At 27.4% G+C, this 21,334-nt stretch overlaps 2 protein-coding genes across 5 annotated transcripts; both read right to left on the reverse strand.

The window, feature by feature from the left end:
- Window positions 1-521: 521 nt before the first annotated feature.
- LOC119679064 (microtubule-associated protein RP/EB family member 1) lies at window positions 522-16,803 on the reverse strand. Of its 4 annotated transcripts, none has more exons than XM_038091217.1 (8): window positions 16,585-16,803; window positions 8,553-8,713; window positions 8,338-8,483; window positions 4,973-5,237; window positions 4,396-4,538; window positions 4,193-4,275; window positions 3,996-4,068; window positions 522-626 (listed from the first exon to the last, which is right to left on the reverse strand). In XM_038091217.1, the coding sequence occupies exons 2-8, from the start codon at window positions 8,671-8,673 to the stop codon at window positions 621-623; spliced, it is 837 nt and encodes a 278-aa protein (XP_037947145.1). In that variant the 5' UTR covers window positions 8,674-8,713; window positions 16,585-16,803; the 3' UTR covers window positions 522-620. The 4 variants fall into 4 exon arrangements, with proteins under 4 accessions (XP_037947145.1, XP_037947142.1, XP_037947144.1 ...); XM_038091214.1 differs by lacking the exon at window positions 522-626 and adding an exon at window positions 2,640-2,954; XM_038091216.1 differs by lacking the exons at window positions 522-626; window positions 4,973-5,237 and adding exons at window positions 2,640-2,954; window positions 5,834-6,089 and having other exon boundaries at window positions 16,585-16,793.
- Window positions 16,804-18,297: 1,494 nt separating this feature from the next.
- On the reverse strand, window positions 18,298-21,301 carry LOC119681906 (probable methylcrotonoyl-CoA carboxylase beta chain, mitochondrial). Its single transcript, XM_038095210.1, has 7 exons — window positions 21,231-21,301; window positions 21,013-21,156; window positions 20,882-20,951; window positions 19,989-20,172; window positions 19,043-19,929; window positions 18,837-18,971; window positions 18,298-18,761 (listed from the first exon to the last, which is right to left on the reverse strand). Exons 2-7 carry the CDS (start codon window positions 21,145-21,147, stop codon window positions 18,421-18,423), a joined length of 1,752 nt encoding a protein of 583 aa, XP_037951138.1. The 5' UTR covers window positions 21,148-21,156; window positions 21,231-21,301; the 3' UTR covers window positions 18,298-18,420.
- Between the last annotated feature and the right edge of the window lie 33 nt (window positions 21,302-21,334).

Raw genomic sequence — 21,334 nt, forward strand, 5'->3', positions numbered from 1 at the left:
TACAAAAATAATATTTAGCATCTTCAAAATTTTAATTTTTGTAATGAATTAAATTTGAAATTAAATAACTTTATATTATATTTTTATGTATATTAACAATAAGTCAAAAATATAAAGCAGCATAAATTTGCTTTAATTAATACAGTTCACTTTGTAAGCGGTAATAAGCATTTTTACGCACCATTTTGCTTGTCTCAACAAAGAAGACAAATTGTACGAGATTTTCAAAATAATAATAACGATTTTCATGATAATAAGGTATACTTGATTATTGGTCTTTGTTATATGTTTGGTCTTGTTTTAATACTTGTAAGTTAAAGAAAATGCAGATGAAATAAATTTCCAAAGCTTTCCGCAAATTAGCTTTAAATCTTTTCGATTTGTTTTTTCATATTTATGTTATATGAATTACATATTTTAATGTTCATATATAATTAAATAATACTCATACATTTATAAATGTATATACCATACACGATTAATATGCATTTCGATTGGATTATATGTATATATATTCTTATCTTAAAGTCAATTCGATATCGGTGTATTACGTTGAATCATGATTAACAACAATTATTAAGCCTTAAAACAAATATTTAGTCTCCACTATTGAAAAAAGTTCAAATCTAAAAACAAAACGAAAAGAAACAAAGGATTAAGTTCAGTTAAGTTTTAATACAAAGCACACAATCTGCTTCAGTAATATATTTTGCATTAATTACATACAAAGACAACATGAAAAGAAATTCAAGCGTATAAATTATACTTTTAAAAAGCAAATAGATGCATAGAAATTATATTTTTCTAAAAACAAATATAAATGAAAAAAGAAAGGGTCTAAAAATATGGAAAATGGCGTGAAATATATTTACATTAGAAAATAACATATTAAAAGTTTGAAAGTTATTGGACTTTTATACATAAGCTTTTAATTTCAGTTGAAATCAATAAATAAAAATGTAGATTTAAACATATGTATGTACATAATTTCTGAATTTCAGAATTTGTATATTATGTGCTATTTATTACGTTATTTAATATAAGAAATAATATTCTATTAGTTTTTTTTGTATAAGAGAGAAGTATATTACCGAGAGCAAATAAGGGAAATATTTTTTCTATGAAAAAGTTTTTAATTTTCAAATTTATATAAAATTATTTATAAAAACAGCAAACTTATTTTTATATAAAACAAAATTTATGTTAAATGTGTATTCTTCTTTTTTTGTTCAACATTTTAAAAATCCAAAACAACCATAATAGTTTATTATGATTATATAAAGAATTTTTATAAACATATACGAACTTTTAAATATTACAGATCAAGTCAAAAAATGAGTACTCGTCTACTTAGGTACAAAATTATTGAGTGATCATAAAAATTAAATTTACTTTGTTGTACTAAGCATCTAGCAGATTAATTATATGCAAACATTGTATATTCATTTTCATTCTATAGACATAGACATTCTATAGACTTTAAATTGATGCATACGAACGTTATGAATTCACATTTTACATTAAATATGAATGCAATCATAAACTCCTATTTTTTTCTATTCTATTGAAATAACCCATTATTGTTACCATGGTATATGCATTTGCTTCCTTACTATGTATTATATAAAACTTTCTAGTTAAAAAATGCAGCAGCTATTAGCAATATACTACCACTATAGAAAATAACCTATTATTTATTGTTGTTCATAATAATTTACAAAAAAGATACAAAAAAAATTATACAAGTAAACAAAAGTAGTCACTAAAAACTATAAATTTATTGAATTCATTATCCAAAAACTTCATATGTGGTCTATTCTAAACTTAAAACTCGTAATTATGAAATTATTTCCTAATTTAATCTAGTTTGCATCGTTGGACTTGATTAGAATAAGTTCAATAGCTTTCAAACTGTTTGAACATATGAAAAACTTAGTGTTTATTTCGAAGGATTTTTTATTCATAAATAAATCAAAATTTGTAAAAACAAAATTATGCTTCTGTTAATGAATACAAAATATTTGAAAAATTTTTATTTATTTTTACAAATTTATATCTCAAGTAAATATATTTTAAATATATAATATTTTCATTCTTGTAACAATTTCATTTTTTAAGTCTTGAAAATTATCTTAGAAACAATCAATTACTAATCTACAATCAATTTAATAAACTTTTTATTGATTTTACTTATTTTCCAATTCAAATTGTTCAATAATTGATAATGCTATTCAAATTTTTAAATTTGATTTTTTTATAATTTCCTTTTAAAAATGTAAGCACATAAAACAAATTTATATGAAAGATTTAAATTACTTTATTTTAGAGAGAATTAAGTTCTAATAAACAAATAATAATTTTGAACACATTAAAGTACTAGACACAATACATAATTAAAAGCCAAAAATTGAAAAAAATTTATTCTATTTTATATTATTTTTCATTAAAAAAATGCAATTTTTAATATAACAGTACGTTTTAAACAGAGCCATACAATTTTTTTTTATTAAAAATAGTCTAAAGTGGTGTTGTGTTGTAAATGTGAATTTAACAATATTTTAATGTTCTTTTTTGTACAAAGAGTTTTAATTACGTGCAAACACACAAAACTTATAAACGAACTATTTTTATTAATATTCTTTTATGAGATTTTTCTAACTGGTTCTGTTATGAAATAAATACTGGTTGGATGTTCAATTCTTTTAGATTGTATTTCTTATATATATATATATTTAATTTCAAACTATTTTTATTTAATATTGTTTTAATGTAATTATTCTCTCAATAAGAAGCCTGCTTTGTTTGCAGCAAGTCGTAGCAAATGTTTTTTGTTGTTTTTTTAGTAGTTAAATTTTAACATTGTTTATGCAGTTTTTTTTTTGTTTTTGCTAAATTGGGAAAATTTAATATTCCTCATCCTCGGGTTGAATTTCATCGGGAGGCGCAAAACCGTCCTAAGGTTTTGTATTTTAATATTTTAGTAATTGTTGTAAAAAAAACAGTTTGTTGTGATGTTAATGTGAGAATTGTTTTTTTTTTTTTGTAGTAGTAGTAGTAGTAATGGTTATGGTTGTGATTTTTGTGGCGGTGGCGGTGACGGTGGTGTACGGGATAAGTTGTGTATGCGAAAGAAAGAAAAACAAGAAAAGTAAAAATTATTATAAGAAAAAAAATTTATTCATTAAACTAAAAATGTTATATTAAAATAGCGAAATAACTATGTATTTAAGTGTAAAAAAAACGTTGTAATCTTTTATTTTATTTGAAGATTTAAAATGAATATACAACGTGAATTGTTCGATTTTAAAAAAAGTTATAAAAATTGTGACAAGATCTTTTTGTCTTGAAAGTTTCACTTTAGAAATTCATGTTATGCTGAAAACATCAATAAATCATAAAATAAAAAGAAAAAATTAAAAAAAAACCAAATAGATGTTATTAAAAAAATATAAATATAATAAAAACTTACAGAAACTTTCAAGTATTTATTAACAAACACATTGATTTTACTTTACATATGATTAAAATTACACAAAATATATATGTATGTATATATATTTTTTTGTTAAGGGAACAACTTCAATATTTAAATTTGCACTTAATGTGCACTTTTGAAAAGCATATGAGAATTGTAAGTGCGATATAATAAAAAATATTATTATCATTTGCAAATTCGATATACTGCAACAAGTTTTTTAAAAGGCTTATATATTGAAGAAAAATATTTAAACTTTAAGAACACACAATTTTATGTTTTACGTGTTACTTAAGCCGATATTTTTATACAAATACTTCTAAATAAAGTATGTTGCAGTTATACTCCAGAGTCTAGTTTGATAAATTTTGAAATTTCATTATTACGTTTTTATTCGAAAAATATTCAATACTTTTAAATTAAAAACATAATTTCAAAAAATATAAATTTTAATTATTTTAAAACAAAGAAAGCAGAAAAAAAACAAATCTTATATGTAGTAAACAGTACATGAATTTACCTCAGTTGCATATAGAATATCTAAAATCTTTTGTATTAAAGGATGCGGTTCTCCTTCGTCAGCTTCTTGGCAGCTATTAGAAAGATATCATAATTAAATTAATTATTTTTATTAGAATAATATGTATTTGATTTATTTTATTTTTAAAATTGTTAAAATTATTGTTGCATTAACTTTTTAAAATTATTTTAACTTACAGTATTTCAATATCACGAAGTTTTGAAAAATAAAAGTCCCTTTCCTTTTCTAAACCTTCCAAATTTAAACGCATATCCATTACCTTAAAAGATATATACAATGAAAAATTAAATAATTTACATATATAAGTATTATACAAAATATTATTATGTTGATATTATTTGATATTATTCAATATTTTAATTTCTTTAAATCTACTCACTTGACTGGACAATTCTTCAATTTGTTGATTCGTAATTGAGGAGGACTGTTCAGCAGTCTTCTTAACAGCACCCGTAGTACTTGCAGCACCGACTGGTTTGGTTGATGGAGCAGCTACAACAGTTCTAGGTTGCACTTTTGATACTGTATTACATATTGTGAGAAATAAAAATATTTAAAATCTTATAAGTTTTTAAACTTCGATATAATAGAGATGTACTTAAGTGATAACGATTTTTTCTATTCATCATAAAATTTAACAAACGTGAAGCACGTTAGAATATCTTTGTATTGTATTTAGTCGAAACTGTTTACTGTAACATGTTGTATGCTATATGTACGTTAATTTTTGAGATGTGCTTTCAATTTTGTTAAATAAAAGCTTAATAAACATTTACAAAAGCTATTTTGCTATTTTGCTATTTTATATGCCAAAATCAATAAGAATAGATACCAATGCAATGATATTTACAAATTAAAATATTAACAAAAACAAGATCAAGATCAAGATCAAATTATAAACCATATACATCTATAAAAATATTTAACCAATAACTTTTATATTTAACACCACATACTAGGTCGTGATACTGTTGCTGAGGGAGCAGAACGCGTAGATGTGGGTACAGATGTCGTTGCGGACTTTCGGTATGAGGTAGAATTCCCAGCACCAGGTAAACTTTTTACAACACCAGATCCAAAGCCCATAGGAGCACCCTCTCTGGCAAGGCTTGCGTCATAGTCTTTACCGTCATAGTTAGCATCAAAAAATTTCTTAAACCATTGCAAGAATTCAAAATTATCTTGGAAACGACCTTTAGTCAATTTGTCAATGGGAATAATCTAGAATTAAATTAAATAAGAAAACGGAAATTTGGAAAAAGAAAAAACTCAAAATGAAAGATGAAATATGTAGCATTATGATATGTAGAACTCTAATACATTATGAACAAATATATATAACAAAAAAAATATTAAACAAAATATTAATACACAACAAACCGAAAACAAATTAAGTGCATAATTAAAACAAAAATAAAAACACATTAACTAAAATAATTCAAAAGTAAAATGCACAAGACAAAACTATAATACACAAATATTAATTCAATGAAGCAAATATAACTAAACACAACTACATAATTAGTAAGATATATCTGCTTATAACATATATAGGTGGTATGGGTCCTAAAACCGAAATTGGTACTAGCACAAATCTATGTATAACTGCAACCTCATAAATATGTTTGTGTAAAGTAAGTTGTGCAAATTTAGTTATGTTGGTGTGTGAGGGGTAGATAGTTGTTATGCATAACTTCCATAGAATTGTTAATCATCGTTGTTATTTTAAATGCCTATCAACGTGCTTCACGTTTTCTTTACCACCAAAAAAACCCCACTTAAAAACAAAAATATATATCAATTATGTAGTGTTGTACCGTGATTTGTACGAGCTGTTGTTGTTCCTGTTGATTTGATTGGCGCCTGAATATGGCGCCTTTCTAGTAAATCATTGCTACTACCAACGCTACTACCGCCGCCACCAATGCCGTTGCCCAACTTTACGCCACTACGAGCAATAAGTGGCTCATATTCACGGCCATCGTAATTAGCGTCAAAAAATTTTTTGAACCATTGCAGAAACTCAAAATTATCCTGGAATCGTCCCTTTATCAACTTGTCAACAGGAATAATCTGAAGTTGATGGTTTTGTTAATTCATAAGTTTAAAAAGAAATACTTTTTTTAACATGATGACAATTTAGTTTTAGTTTAAAAAAAAAAACCTTAAATAAAATTACTATATTCTTTAAAAAAAAATAAATTATTTTATCGATTTTCACTTCTAGTCATTGAAAGTCTAAAATATTAAAATAGTATTGGGTAATACAATCGTACTAGGGGCTAAAAAAAGTATAACTGAACGAATTATCTTATGTTTGAATTATTTTCGCGATTTAACTTTCTTTAAATTTTTTCCTTGGTCATCTTAAGTCTGAACAAGACTTAAGATACTCTTCTAAATGTTTATAACACAGAATCTTAAAATAATCTTTAAATATCCATATCTAAAAAGAAATTGTCAATGGATTGTTAAACGGATTCAAGTTCTGCAAAACTAAATTCAAGTTCTGAGCTTGTTTCCGAAAACGATATTAACAGTGTTTTATTTGAAAAGCCTTTGCGTTCACTCTTAAAAAAAATCCCAACAACGCTTATGAAGTATTTCAATAGGAACAATAGAAAGTGTGGAAAATTTTAACTGTAATATCAATGCTCTGTTAACATATATAGACACATTTACGTTCCAATCACAACACGACTATTGCATAAGATTGAATATTATGATATTATTTCATCTAAGTGAAGTTATATCTAAAAAGATATATTAAAACGTTTAACAATAGAACTAAAGTTAAATTTGATTTAATTATTATAATTAAGGTAAAAATAAAGGTCTGATTAGTTTTTATCTTTTAACAAAATTTATCAAACGAGATTAAAATAAATCAAATTTCAAATATACCATTGCAATATATTATATAATACAAATAAATAGATATCATATTGAATAAATAAAATTAAAATTTTATAATATAAAAAATCCTATTATATACACATAATATTTTATGATTATATTGAAGGATGCCATTGAAAAAAAAAATATGTTTATTATTTTTAAGTTACTATTGATTTATTTTCACAATAATAGCAGTTCAGAAACTATATTAATTTTATTTTAGTATTGAAACTAGAGAAAGACTAACTGATATTTAGGATAACAGCCATCAATATATTTAGTTTAAAATTTAAATTGTAAGCTGAGTATTCTAATGGATTCCGTGAAATATTTTCGGCGTTTTTCAGTTAACTAACTTAGCTTTGAAACGGTTGCATTTATCAGGTATTTTTTTTTATTATTTGATAGATAACATATTGGCTAATAATTGGTGAAAGCATTCTTTAATTATTTCACAACAGACATGAAATCTAAAAAAGAAAAATTGTTTATATTGTACAATTTTACTACAATAAAGAAAAAAATTGTTGGATGTGATGGAAACAGTATTACCATTATCAATAGGATTCCAGTAATTAATAAGATTTAAGCAAAAAGTTAAAAACAAGAAAAGGAAAGATAACGTCTTTTATCGTGACAACGATTGATTTGAGAGAAAGTGTTATGTTTAATTATCACAAATTTTTTAGCAACCCGGCTTAAAATTATAGAATATTAACTAACAAATTTTAACCCATTAAGTACCAGGCAATTTCAAATTTGGAATTTTACGGTTAAATTTCCATAGTAAAATAGTACAGTAAATAGTATTTTATAAATAGTATTTAAATATTTCCATAGTAAATAGTAAAATAAAACAGATTAAGTAAATGAAAAGAGTTTAACATTTATTTGAAGATTACTCTCACTTTATATTTAGCTAAAAAAGATAAAATATTCTTTGAATAGGCATTCACAGTATAATTTTGATACCACAAAATCTGTCAGAACTGTGAAAAACACATAGTTTAGTTTTTTTTAAGATAAAATATCGGAATTGTACAATAATGAATTAATGGTTCTACCTGATGGATGACTAAAACGAATCTTAATCATTTTTTCACAGACCAAAATTCCAAAATTTAATGACAAAAAGTAGTAATAGTCAAAATAGATTTAAAAATGGAAAATCAAATTCAACTTTAAAACGCCAAATACTTTTGTCCCAATAATATATTATCAATAAATAAATTTTGATAAGCAAAATTTCTTTTTACGACAATTACAAGAAATTCAATCTACCATTATTTTCTAGTATCAATTTAAACAAACAATGAAAAAATTAGTTACAAAATTTTTGTTGCTGTAAACATGCGGTAGAACAAAGTATAAAAAATTGTTAGATTAATTATAAAAAAAACCAAAAGTCATACAATAACTTTACCTTATCAACGCTCATCTTTTTAAATGACGCTTGCAATATCTTGAAGTTCTGTATATATTCATGCTCTAAGTTTGTACGAAACTTGACACGCTTAATAGGAACAGATCCAGGAAATAACATATCCATAAACTGACAATATGCTGCACCTATTCAACATTAAAATAATATAATTAATTAATTTACATACCTCAAATATATACATTATCAAAACTTACCAGTACAAAGTTCCTCAATTTTACCAAATTGTGCCTGAAGACAATCATTTACCCATGCCAACATATCATGCCGTGAAAGATTATCAGAAGTTACATTTGTTGAATATACGTTGACTGCCATTTTAATGCACTACTTTTACTACTGTTCTACGAAATATTAACTATAAAAATATAATAAAGAAATTACAATCAATTTTAATCATTTTTAGGAATTAGACAAATCTAATTTTTGAAATTAACATTTAATTTTAAAGGGCATTAAAGGGCGTGTCACGAATATTGTTTTCAACCTTCAAGACATCTGACAATTTTTACTAAAACTCAAGAAAAGTAATTAGCTCTTAATTTAAATTGAATTGGAATTATTGCTTTTTAAATTAAAGAAAAAAATAATTTAAACAAATTAATACAACAATAACAATTAATTAATACTAGTTATATTAAAAGTAAATTTATATTCTCTGATTATTATTATATTTGACATATATTATTCCTATTTTCAATGTATACTGCATTCATTTTTATTTATTAAAAACTTTTTATGTATTTATATGAGCATACAATTTGTTTTATATATTATGCATGTATATAATTCTGCTATTGCATAAATGGAGCCCCATTATAATAACATTCGAACGATATCAATCCTTAAGTATGCTACACATCTTGAAACGCGTACTACTTGGAAATAGTAAAGAAGTTAGCTATATGAGAAGAAGAAGATCATGGTCATATCACAGGACTTAGACTTAATTGCTATAAATTTAACAAAATATATAAGCAATCAGTGGAGAACCTGCTCAGTACTGTGGCACTGACCTCTTCTAATTGATTCTAGCAATAACATTTTTATATACTCTAATAGCAGCAAATGTAATCCCATATCAACTGTTCATGAATTTATGCATAAACAAAATACCATCGACGATTTCCTTTTTCCCTTTTCATTTACCTAAACTGTCGATGAATGTCGATAATGTTTACAGTGACAGAAAGACTAGTTAATGGACTAGTTAATGTTTATTAACTGCTTATGCGAATGAATCTAGTTGCTCTCGCCCATTTGCTCCCTTACGCTTTTTCGATATTATTGCACTACTTAGCCCGCGAATAACGTCTGAGCTCATGTTCCATAACTAATTGTCACCAATAGACAAGTTTCGTTCTTCATTTCCATCGAAGTTTTATCGTTCGTGAAAATGTGACCTAAGCACTTTTACTCAAGTCCAATAGAATTATCCAAGTTAGAACATTAATTATATAACGAATGATTGAATGCTTGCGCCCAAAACCGAATGTTGTGAACATGGAAATCATTCACTGCGAATAAATTAAGTGACAAATAAAACTGGGTAGAGGTGGGTTGTTTTTACTGAAGATTTTTGGTACATTTTAATAATAAAATTAATCATAATAACAGCCAATTTTTTTTATATCGGTGGATTAAGAGTTTTGTAGATTTTTACTTTTGCTGTTCATTTGAGGTAACAGATATAAACAATTCAGTGTATATGGAATACTGATTCGGGACAATGATAAATGCTATCGACTTAAAAATATAGCCCAAATTGAAACAATATAGCCAAATGGAATCAACAAAAAAAAAAAAAAAAACTAAATAGGGTAATCATTCGTTATGAAGCCCTTAACAATTGAGACTATCATCAACGACATGGGACATGTGCTTCAGTTGAATTTAAGTAGGAAACAGCTATTAAAAGATATGCAAACAGATTTAGCCGTATTAACTGCAATTAAAACAAATAAAACTGACAGCAGGCACGCAAAATGTGTTAAACGACAAAAGGAATGTAACGACAAGCGTTCGAATAGACAGATAGACAAAAAGACAAATAGATAGACAGATAAATAGACAGAACGCAGCGACAGAAAGTACTTTAAATACTGAAAAGACTCGTCGAAAGTCTGCGAAATATGTTATTTTAATCGTCATACAGTGAAAGCAAGTAAAAAAAGCAACAAATAAATTTTTTATGATAGCGGAAAAAACTTGTGCTTTTCTACGCAAAACGCAAAACGCAAAGCGCACAGATACGTAAAACAGCTAAGCTACAGAACATAAAATATATTTCAAACTTTAGAAAAATAAAAGTACTTTCACGAACAATATCAAGCGAACAATGAACTTTGTTGTGTGTCAGAAGGCAATACTATTATTTTGCTTAAATCTTTGGTGGGGACGAAGTACGAGAAAGAATGAAAGAATGTAGTGCAATGCTTCTTCCACATGAAGCGATTATAAAACATTTTAGATAAATAAAACAAGAGAAAAACGAAGTCATTTGTGCCGCACTATTAGTCATCCAAACAACAACGAAATTTAAGCATTTCTCATATTACAAATCAAATTAAAGATTATTAAATATAAGCGAAGCTATTACCTTTGAACGTATAATCGATTTACTCTCTGAATTCTATGCTTTTTGTTATGACCGCTTTTTAGGGCAACATGTTGGTAATGGTTGACGGTGTAAGATTCAGTCTATTTGTATACATATTATATATATATTGAATAAAATTAATGGATGAAATATTTTAAATACTACATCTAATAACTGTAGATTTTAAATAAAATAATAAGAAAAGCGTAAAAGAGTTAGGAATAGTGTAATATATTATATGTTGTTGTTGTAACCCGCCGGGACCTAAAAGCAGATAACATGAAAGGATTACAAGACGAATACATGGGATAAGGAATGGAAAAGGTGGGAGTGAGTGTTGGGATGAGGGAAAGGGGAGGGGTGGGAGTAATTTGAAACTATCCAGGATCCAGTCGAAGAAACCTAGCCACTTCAAGGGGACGAGTCCAAAGGTCGATTGGACTTAAATTGGTGTGTGCGTTGGGGCAAGAAAACAGATGTATATAATATATTATATAGGATGTTTCGTATTAAAGCACATTAACCCTCAAGAAGTAACGTCATAAACCAAGAAACGATAAAAATCATACGGAAAAGAAGGGTTTTCAATATCTACCTAAATACTAAAAAAAAATCACTATAATTTCCGAAACTATTTTACTACAAATACATATTAGACATTAAATTAATAAACAAAGAATAAAAGTTAAATTATGGATGAACTTTTGGATATATGAATTTAAGGTATTGAAGATTATTTGACTGAGTTTTTGTCGAATGAGACATTGTATTCCGGTATATATTGAAAATTGAGCCCCTTTTCACATACGATCGATCATATGGCATATAACGTACGTACGCTTGACATACGATATATGTCAATTAGTATGATTCTTAAGATAAAATTGCAAATTTTTCCATAATAAAAATCAAGAACTATACGCATCATCCGGCGAGCCTACTTTTTGTCAATTATTATTTATGAGATAAATGTAAATATTTCAACTAATAGTTGTGGCTAGACGCTGTAATTAGTTATTTTTTATTTAATCGATATAAAAATGTTCAAACTTAAAGCTTACGGATCTAGACAACCAAAATATTTTAAAATATGTAGTATAATGGAAAAAGTTACTTAAAATATCAATCACGGTATCTAGAAAACTGTAATCATGTCAACATGTGAATTCAATATTTCCCAATCTGTTTTATTACAGAGTTTATAAACGGTTTAAGTTCAGTAGCTACCTTGTTAAAAATTGCAAATATTACTTTTTTTTAATTGGTTAATCTCTTATAAACTATATGTTATGAAACAGGTTCTCTTTTACGAACCTTAAGAGAAATTGTAAGAGAAATTGTCAAATTCTCGAAAATTTGAATCAAGCACAGCACTTCAATTGTTCGAACTGTGCGAATATGTTCAAGATATCCGGTATAACAGCTCACCTTAATGTTTCATTTCATTCTATACAAATACGTATAACAGTAAGTGATCGGGCACATTATAATGTTTAAACACTTCACAACGATTTGCTATACTCGACCAAAATGCTCATAACGTACGCAAATATCAAGATACGCGATGCTTCGAAGAGCTCAGTTAATATCTGAACCACAACAAAGAGTATATGGCAACATATGGCATAAAGGCCAGCTTTGGCAGTTCTTCGCGGGTTTAATAAGTTGTGTCTACATTAAACTACTTAATATAGTTATTATTCAAAAGGTTCATAGTTTAGTTTACTATATTCATATTTAGATAAGTTATTTTTAGTTAAATCTATGAGACGCTCTTTCATAAATCACAATTATATTCATACAGATTCGCTGCTATATTCATATCATTAGTGTAACTTACACACTATTTAGTATAAAATAAAAAACGGTAAAAATAGAAAACTTTCTAAATTGATAAAAAGTATCTAAGATATCTTAGCATAAACGGAACAGGTTACCCGAAACAATAGTTAAGATTGTTTAAAAATGAATTTAAAAATATTTGAATGACTTCAACTTATAATAAATATATAGAAGAACTGGTTTTTTATTTTTTATTGCACTTTAGCGTAAAAATCAAATATTCTTTATGGTTGTTTATTAATTAGACATTCTAGTGTTTGGAGTAAAATAATTTTACGCCTTTTTTTATACTATAGTAATAATAAAAACTTTTACTTTTGCATAAAATCTGCATGACAGACCACACATCCTAAACCTACGGTTGATTTAGTAAAAAAAATCCTTCCAAACTTTTTAATGGCTGTAATTGCGATGTTATATGCACAAAAAGAACGCTAAAAATGCCTACGTAGTGCTCTCCACTTAACTACTTAACTACTTCACTATACAACAGAAAATTTGAAAAACCGGAACTGTTAATGTCAGCATGCAGCCGCATAAATCCCAACAAGTGCGTTCACCTCCTTAACCATACGATAGAGCGCCAACGTGCACCAAAGCAGGCGCATTCTTTTCAATTGTTTTGTATTGCTGTTGTTGCAGTTGTTGTTGTTAAAGTTGTTATATTTGTTTTTGTTTTTTTTTATTATTGATTTAACGAGCTACACAACCTTTTTGAGTGAATAAAATCTTCAAAGAGGGTGAAATGTGTAGAGACGGTGTAGGAAATGTATGCAAACACTTGTTCCAATACAACATAATCAAAACAAGGACTATAACGAGTAGTCAATAACCAGAAGCAACGGAAATACAACCAAAATTTATTTCATTTCATAAAATATAAAATCCAACCAAGTCAAATAATGGCATTAAACGATTTCTTTGGGCAATAAGGTATGACGTATTTATAACCGCATTACCCTAAATTACATTACAACAATGTAGACATAAAAGAAAAAGCATTCATATAGAACTCATATACTTACATATAGGTATATATAGGTATAATAACAGAAAAATTATAAAAATCAATCACTGTAACGGGAGCCAACACTTAGCTCATCATTGAAATAGAAAATAGCACGGTAATTTTTGGGATTTAGAAATGAAATTAAATTAAACTCTAACGTTACCACACCTATTACGTTTCTAAATATGAAACTGTAGCAACCATCTTTAAAATTCAACAGTTGGAAAATTATGGGAAATAACAAATTATAGTTCCAAACATACTTTGGGCAATAGGTAGAATTAATTTTTTCTTCTTAATTAAAATACCAGATTAAAAAGAAATCAAAGTGTATAAAGTAAAAAAATCTTGAAAATACTACTAAAAAAAGTTTCAGTAATAAAGCACGATACTGATATGTTATGTCATGAACTCCTGACTAATAAAATTATATTAATTTAACATTTAATATTAGAGATGCTCGCATTTTATGAAACTCCATCCAACAGATGTGTGTAGATGTGCAGTTTTAAGTGTCCATATACATTAGTAGACTGCAAGATTTAGAAGTCTATAGAAGTCTATGAATACTGAGTCAAGTATTTAAGTGTCCGTATATATACGACTAGTACTAGGAATCTCACTCTGTTAATACAGAAACACAACTTTTAAATGTTCGTTTATATTAGACCACAAGTAGCAAGAATCTCTATCTGTTAATACAAAAACTCATATTTTCCGTGCCCCTCTTTATAGTAAAATGAAAACGCCATGAATATAACTTTTTTAATTTTATTGACAAATCTGCTCTATTAGATCCCGGACCCATTATTATTATTGTTAGGGGATATGGCACTGCGAGCTTCGGGTCTATTGTGTTCCCTGCTGGGTTTAGAGTAGGTCTCTAAGCCCTGTTGCGTCAATAAAATGTAGTATAGAACCTACTTTATAGAGTTTTATTGCCTCTTCCGTAGGAATATACATTTCCAGGAGTCTATTCCGTATGTGCATTAGCGCAGGGCATTCTAAGAGCATATGTGTAGCCGACTTCTCATTCTTTACAGAATCTACAGTTTGCATCCATAAGTATACCCAGTCTTATAAGGTGGTATTTTAGTTTACAATGCCCTCTTAGAATTCTAAATTTTTCTTTTGATAGGTTCATACAATCCTGGTATCTCTTATTGTTATATGTACCAATATGTAATTTGGATTACTTTAATCTTGGTATATTATCTCAGTAATCCTTTTAATTCTGGTTCTCGGACCCATGTTGTATTTCAATTTTACTGAACAAATTATTAAAGAACTGAAATTTTTTTGTGCCAGCTGTTATCGAATAAAATTGGTATTGTACTATATATTTTATTATAGACAATGAACAAAATAGAAAACATCCGGTAAAAATGTAAGAATTAGTGCTATAAAGTATTTACATCAGCTAAACTAGAGAAGAATAACACTTATTAATAATATTTGTAACAAAAATGTAATGTTGATAATGAATTAATAAGTATTAAATAAACTGTATTAAAATTGAGTACGTGCTGCCCACACTGAGTCTTATTTCTGAAGAGAGATTAGAACATCGTGTGGTCAAACTGCATACCATATTAACACGTTCTGCAGATGAAATCATTTACATTCAATTATCTATACAAATAAATAAATGCATTACTTCGTGATAAATTTGTGATAGGTCATGTAAATATTTTCATGGCTATTACATGTCACTGCGAACATTATTAATGCAGATGTTACACCAAAACTAGTATCAACTGGTATATACAAAGGCGTAATCACTTTGGAACGTCAAAATTGTGCCATTCAAGTATCATACAGAATACAGAACCTGTATGCCAAAGAAACTAGTTAAATATTTCATATGCCAAATTTCTAGATAAAAAGTGTAATTTATAAACAAAAGAAAACAAAACAGAAAAAGGAGAGGCGTTTAAAATATGTATGTGCCACTAATATGGAAGTGGGCAAAAACCGGCACATGTGTCAAGCAAATAATTGGAAATCAAAAAAAAAAAATTATAATATATACATATAGAATAAAATACAGACATGCTGACACTATTCAAAACAGAGCCGTTAAATCAAACATGAATTATGTATTAGAAAAATGTAGAAGGAGGTGGAAAGGCATAAACGCGCGCAATGCTCGATGACGTAATCAAGATACAGTAATAAAATATATATATTTTTTTTCAAAAATTGTAAATAAGAATAATTATTATTGCAAATTCCTTTAGAATAAATCTGCATAAAATTCGTTAAAAATAATTAGTCACCCAATGTCAATGACAGCTCATTCTACTCATACAAGTAACTCAACTGAAGCACAAATTATTTTTAGTTTGTATTGAACAAAAATTTATCTACAAAAGGTCAAGAACAGTTGTATACAATTAAATACGGAAATTTAATGAATTGAAGTTGCAAAATTGCACAATTTTAGAGTTTGCAAGGTAAAACACATTACTTAAACTTATTCGACACCGAATGTTGCCCCCAAGGGAGCGAAATAGTCTCACAACCGCACACCAATGCACAAAAATTCGCAGCCGCATGCAATGCTCTTTGGAGCAAGCGTCTGTCCTCCGGCATTTCAGTTTTTTCATATCAAAGAAGTAAATATCCACTTAGAATTTGGACGGTTAAAATTTTTTAATGAAATCTTTATAAAAATTACTTAAACGATCCCTTGTATTTGGTATATTCCATATTCCTTTATTTTTTATTCATATAGATTTTGCTGCATCGGCAACGCCATCAATACATACACACTCACCTTTTTTAAAGGAGAAATTTTTCTTGACCAAATTTTTATTTTAATTTCACTTATAGATCACCAAATATACTTTCAAAACTTTATTTTATTTTTACTTAAGCAATATATTTACAAGTAACACTTATCTTTCTTGCTTTTAATTGAAATTGAAAATCTTAATCGCTTGAAAACTGCAACATCAGTTTTTTCCACTCAACAATTACAAAATGAGTACGGAAAGAAGTGCTAAATTTGATTCTAACACCAGATGGCGTCCAATAATTGCATTTAAACAGTGTTACCGTGCAAAGTAACAAAAGTATTGAAATAGTACATACTATTCAATACTAAAATATTGTGTAATTCAAAATATGTTCAATTTAATAACTAATTTAATTTAAATTATGTATGTATGCATAATAATGTATGCATAAAAGATGGCTTTCTTTTATAATGTAATAAGAATATTGAAATATAATCATTTTATACTCCAGCTTTTTAGAGCATATTTTATAAAGTAATTGCAAAAAATATATTTTAAGATAAAAAAATATTTATTCAATCCAAATATAACATATCAAGAATCTCCGACAATAAGCTAAACAGCTAAACTTCAGCAATAAGTTAAACGTCGATGAAGAAGTTCCAAAAATGTAATAAACAATAGCTAAGTGTCCAAAAATCAAAAAATGAAGTCGAAAAATCTAAACACATTCTACTAATATAAACTTTTATTAACAAAGTGCACATCCCAACGATGTGAAGCTCTAGTTTTTTAACTTTTAAAATTTTCTATGGATTTCTTGATAGCCTTTTCTTGAAAGACTGTGCACAATGTTATTATCGAAATTGTTTTTAATAAAACAATTTTGTAAACATTATTAAATTAATATGTTATTCAAAGGTTAAACAGAAAGTAGTACTTTAAATATTTCAATTTTTATTCATTAAGTTTAAGTTAGAAAACATTTAAAATTCAAAAAATGTAACACAATTTCTTTCCATAAGCATATAAAAAGAAAATATTAGAATATTAAAACTAAAACGATAATTTTGACTTTGTTTTCAGGTAACAACTTATCTAGCATGTTGTTGTTGTAGCTACTTAGCTTATCAATCCCTGGTGCAAACGCTATTTCTGTAAACGCTATTAGTTCAATAGTAGTAACACTTGGTTGCTGCAGTAAATAAACCATATCTTATTTACTATATATATATATAAAGCATATTGATGTTCATAAAAGCTTTTAACATAGTGCGTGTACTCAGAGATATAGCTATATATTTACTTATATATATATATAAGCTATATATATAGTTTATATTACAGCTATATAAATTATACCACATATAATAACACTAATAGGTAATGGGTAAAGGAAAAAGTCTAATATAAATTATACAAGTGTTAACCCTTATTAAATATTGTAGATACATATTTATCTGAATCATTTATATTGATTTAAAGGCATTTAATACAAAGTTTAGAGTCCAAGTGATAAATTAATCATATTAATATAGATTGAATCAACAAAACTTTCTAATTTTGTGACATACTAGCTATAAAATTGAAAACTTTTACATATAATAGGAGAAGCGCCCGATAAATAAATCTATTTTGTGATTATTGAAATCAATTAAATTAAATTTGTACACATGCATATATCAAAGTTTTATTGCACAAAAAACATTTACAATGAAAAAATCTTAAAACTAATAAATGCAACAGTTTCCCTAAAATATTTACAATTGAAAATAAATGCACATTTCATAACACAAAATTTTTCAAAAATCTTTTAAAAATGCTTAACTAACATTGGCACATTTTCTCATTGGAGCTCTTTCTCGAAATATGATCTACATTCTGAAAACTCCAAATTTAGTTTCATGACCGGAATTATTTAATGCTGCTTTCAAACTTAAACCCAAAATTTGTCTGGTATCAGCCGGATTAATTATACCATCATCCCATAAGCGAGCGGTACTATAGTATGGTGAGCCTTCCTTTTCAAAAGTTTCTATAATTGGTGCTTTTAGTTTTGCAGCTTCCTCATCGGAAAAAGTTTTTCCAGAACGTTTCCGTTGATCAGCAGTAATTTGTGCAAGAACGTTAGCTGCTTGTACACCACCCATAACAGAAATACGAGAATTGGGCCACATATAAAGAAACCGTGGTGAATAAGCACGACCGCACATTCCTGTAAAACGCATGATTACAAATATTTTATTATTAAAAACAATATCCTGAAAATAAAATCAAATAAAATTCTTACCATAATTACCCGCACCATATGATCCACCAATAATAACGGTAAGTTTAGGAACATTTGCACACGATACAGCTGTAACCATTTTTGCACCATTTTTAGCTATACCATTGGCTTCTGCGTCACGCCCAACCATAAAACCTCAAATATTTATATTAAAAATTAAATAAAAACCGTTACTAATTTGTTACATAAAATTCATTTTCTCTTACCGGTAATATTTTGCAGAAATATCAGGGGTATTTTCCTTTGTGCACAAAGTTGTATAAAATGTGCACCCTTTAAAGCACTTTCAGAAAACAATACACCATTGTTACCAACAATTCCCACTGTATTTCCATACAACTTGGCAAAACCACAAACTAACGTTTCGCCGTAAAGTTTTTTGTACTCAGAAAACCGACTGCCATCAACAATACGAGCAATAACTTCACGTACATCAAAACTCTTTGTAAGATTTGGTCCTACAATTCCATATAGCTCTTTCTGGTCATAAACAGGTTGTTCAATTGCTTGACCCGATATTTTCTGTGCTGCTTTAACTGCTGCTTTGCTTGAATAAAACAATTGCTCATTATACGCATTTGTTCCAGGTAAATTTAAATTTTTGACAACTTGACGTGCAAGATAAAGAGCATGTTCATCATCGATAGCATAGTGGTCAGTAACCCCAGACGTCTTACAATGTAAATCAGCTCCACCTAAATCTTCAGCTGAAACTTCCTCACCTGTTGCAGCTTTTACTAATGGTGGTCCTGCTAAAAATATAGTACCTTGTTTTTTAACAATGATACTTTCATCAGCCATTGCAGGTACATATGCACCGCCAGCTGTGCAAGAACCCATAACAACAGCAATTTGAGGTATGCCTAATGCAGACATATTAGCTTGATTATAGAAAATACGTCCAAAATGTTGTTTATCGGGAAATACTTCCGCCTGTCTAGGCAAATTAGCACCACCAGAGTCCACTAAATAAATGCAAGGCAAACGGTTTTCTTGTGCGATTTCTTGTGCACGTAAATGTTTCTTAACCGTTATAGGGTAATAAGTTCCACCCTTTACAGTAGCATCATTTGCTACTACAACGCATTCCATACTGAAAATAAAGATGTACATGCATACAACTTTTATATAACAATTAAAACTTAAACATACCCACAAACTCTGCCAATACCTGTTACAATACCACCTGAGTTCACGACTTCATCGCCATATAAATTATATCCGGCTAAAGTACTAAGTTCCAGAAATGGTGATCCTTTGTCTAATAATAAATTGATGCGATCTCTTGCTAAAAGTTTTCCACGGGATGTATGACGTTCAACAGCCTTATCGCCACCTGTTATATTAAAAAGTATTATATCAATTGGATAAAATTTATTATTTAATAAACTATCAAGCTATACATTTGTATGTATGTTTAAATTTATAAATACAGAAATTCATGTTTCATATAAAAATAAAACACTGAAAAATTTTAGATTAAACAGTCCATTAATTAACTTTTCGATTTTACATCTTTTTATTTTTTTTTTCTATATTACATTTTATAATTATAGTGTTTGGCAAGAACTATAACAAATTTTAAAATGATATTTTCGGACCATATTTAAAATAGTAGAAGCTATAAAATGTAATAGATCAACAGAGATCAAAAACTAGACATATTTAAAATGCCAAAAACGTATTTTAGTTTTCGTAAAATTAATTGAATAAACTTTTTTAAAACATTCGTTTTAAATTCCATCATAACATTTAAAATATAATAATATTGTTGATGAACACAATTTACCATATATTCAGATTAAAACTCTTTGATATAATAAATAAATTTATCACAAATCGCAACATTTTTTAACAAATTATATTTGAAAAAAGCTAAAGAAATAACATTTCATATGCTAAAAATTGATAAAACTTATATGATGTAAATATAAATGAGGTAAATGTTTAGGTAAATTTTGTATATATTGTTATAAATCGGATGCAGGTTCAAATACGTTCTGTTATATCTTTTATTCAAAATAATTGTGACATTTAATACCTACCACCTGTTAATACATTCTTGGTTATGTCACGCAATTGGGATACCAATTTAGACATTTCAGTACAATTTTCCTTAAAAAAGTCAATTATATTATAATTTTTTCTAAATAATAATAAATATAAGATATCATACTTTATATTCGGTAGAGTTTTTGTTTACAGCTGTTCGTAGAATATCTGCGTCGCCGACATGTAACAGACGAACTGCACTGCATTTTAGCACTTGATTTGAAACTGTGTTCCTCAGTGAGCTCGTTAATTTCAGCATTATGAGGTGCTTTACAAGTAACTTTTTTAATTAAAATAAAAATATATAAATATCTATGTTTTTTTCATTATGTTGACACTTACGGGTTGCAATATTGAACGCGAAATGGTTACATCACAGCGAACCGATAACGCTGAAATTGCACAGCTGAAGCGAATTTATGATCATTACAATCGGTAATCGCTAT

This window comes from Teleopsis dalmanni, chromosome 2 (assembly GCF_002237135.1).
Source record: "Teleopsis dalmanni isolate 2A chromosome 2, ASM223713v2, whole genome shotgun sequence".
In the NCBI taxonomy this organism is placed as follows: Eukaryota; Metazoa; Arthropoda; class Insecta; order Diptera; family Diopsidae; genus Teleopsis; species Teleopsis dalmanni.